Here is a 2,050-nt window from a genome sequence, read left to right on the forward strand (position 1 = left end):
AGAGCAGCACCCAGGGCTTCTTGAGACAAAAAGGAAACAAAAAACAGGGGGGCACCTGGGTGAGAAATGCCGAGAAAGTGAAGTGAGGGCATCTGAGACCCCAGTGCTGACAGGGAAACCCTCTCCTGGTAGAGGACACAAATGCACAGAGGAGCCCCCTGAGGCTCCACAGACGCTGCTGAGCTGAGGGGGACATGGCTGAACTCAGGGACACTTCACAGCGCCCCAGCTCCCCCCAAGGAGCAGCGCATCCCACACCACCCTTCCCACCCTGAGCTCTTCAGTCCTGCAGCCACGATGTGCTCCTGCGTCACTGCTCTACTGCCAACAACGCCCGCTCCCACCATATCCTCGCAGGGTCAGGGTGAGCCAGTCCCCCAGAGCGGTCAGGCACCACCAGCTTCACCTCCGCTGCCAGGGAAATGAGGGGAAATTAGCTGAAATGTCTTGGCTTTAGTGTTTTGGTTCTCTGCTAAACCATCTCATGCAACAGCGCAGCCAGCGCAAAGCCGATCTCTCCTCCGGGATGGGGCTGATATCAAATGCAAACGTGTCCCAGGGAAGGGACAAGGCACTGAAAAGCAAACATCGCCTGCAGCAAAAGCGGAGCCGCAAGAGCCAGAGCCACCGGCTGCATCCCAAACGCTGCAGTCCAGCCCCCAGCCTGGGGCCATTCGCCTGTGCCACAGCTCCCAATTCACCCCGGAGAGGCCAAGGTCCCAGAGAGGTGACAATGGCAGAAGGGATAGCACCTCCTCAGCACTGGGCAGCACAGGAACAGCACCGCTGGCTGCTTCAGAGTCTCCCCAGACAGCCCTCTGTTGGGATGGGAAGCTCTGACCTGGACACAGCAGCTTTGGTTCCCCAAGCCCACTGACCGAGGGAGCCCAAGGACAAAAAATGGGGCTGCGCTGCAGTTCCTGCTTTGGTTATTGCCTAGCTTTGCCCTGGCATGAGCAGATCCAGTGTCTGGGGAAAGTCTCAAGCTCCTCTTCCCTGTAAGGAGAAGGAAAGCTCACCAGGTTTCTCCTCTGCCTCCTGTGGCTCTGCCAAGGACATCTGAAAACACCCTCCCTGCTCACACACAGCCCACCCTGACCAAAGCTGCCCCACACATGCATGGTCTGCACCGTATCAGCTCATGCTTGTCAACAGCCTCCGAATGACAAACATGAGCACAAGGGGCAAAGCCAGGGCAGCTGGGGGCAAGGGAAAGCTGTGGCACAGCCCCAACCACCCCATCCCTCCCTCCCACAGCCCCACACACATCGGCTTTTCCCAGGGGAGCTCCGCAGCACCTTTTCCTCTGTCCCAGCTGTTCTGCCTCCTCTAAGAGGAATTCATGGGTTAAGGATGATGGTGAAGTGAGAAACAGTAACAAACGAAATCCAAATGCCTTCCTGGCAGTCCAGTTATAGGAACGGGTGGGCTCAAGAGAGGCTCCTCGAGTCCGGCTCCGAGCAAGGTCTGGAGCTGGGGGCACAATCCACTGGTGCTGGGCAAGGGCTGCTCTCCCCCCAGTCCCCAGGAGCACGACCCGAGCGCCTGTCCTGGTCAGGGTCCCCTACAGCGGCTGGAGGGAGCTCTGCCACGCTGCTGTCTGCAAGGCAGTCCTTGCCAGAGGGCTTTGCTCGCCTGTCCGAGCCCTCCACAGCCTCAGTCTGCTCAGGGAGGGATGGGCAGGGAACAGCGGCTCCCTCCTCCCATGGTGGGGGGAGGGATGCAGCTGCGGCGGGGGGAGCATCTGCTGCAGCCACCATAGACGTGGAAGTGACTTCAATGGTGATGGAGCCCATGGCCGTCTCCGGGTGGTCACTGCTGACCCTGATGCGGGCAACCAAACTGGAGGCAGCGTCCTGCGGGTTCCCACTGGCCACAGCTTCGTGCACCACGTTTGGCTCCAGGAGGGTGGTGCTCAGGTCAGAGAGGAACGAGGCCTCTGTGACGATGGCGGCTGTCTCAGCCACCCAGTTCAGGTCGGGGCCCATGGAAGCAGCCGTGGCGGCGGCGATGACGCTGGTGGCCTCGCTGGGAGCGAGGGCGGCCGCGT

The 2,050-nt window shown here is 60.5% G+C and overlaps 1 protein-coding gene across 1 annotated transcript in view; it reads right to left on the bottom strand.

The window, feature by feature from the left end:
- Positions 1-1,430: 1,430 nt before the first annotated feature.
- TMEM259 (transmembrane protein 259) overlaps positions 1,431-2,050 on the bottom strand; it is an 11,080-nt gene continuing 10,460 nt past the window's right edge. The window contains exon 12 of the mRNA XM_010186813.1: positions 1,431-2,048. Coding sequence (XP_010185115.1) covers positions 1,431-2,048 — 618 coding nt within the window. The remainder of the gene's footprint in view (positions 2,049-2,050) is intronic.

This window comes from Mesitornis unicolor, unplaced genomic scaffold, assembly GCF_000695765.1.
Source record: "Mesitornis unicolor isolate BGI_N332 unplaced genomic scaffold, ASM69576v1 scaffold31820, whole genome shotgun sequence".
Classification (NCBI taxonomy): domain Eukaryota; kingdom Metazoa; phylum Chordata; class Aves; order Mesitornithiformes; family Mesitornithidae; genus Mesitornis; species Mesitornis unicolor.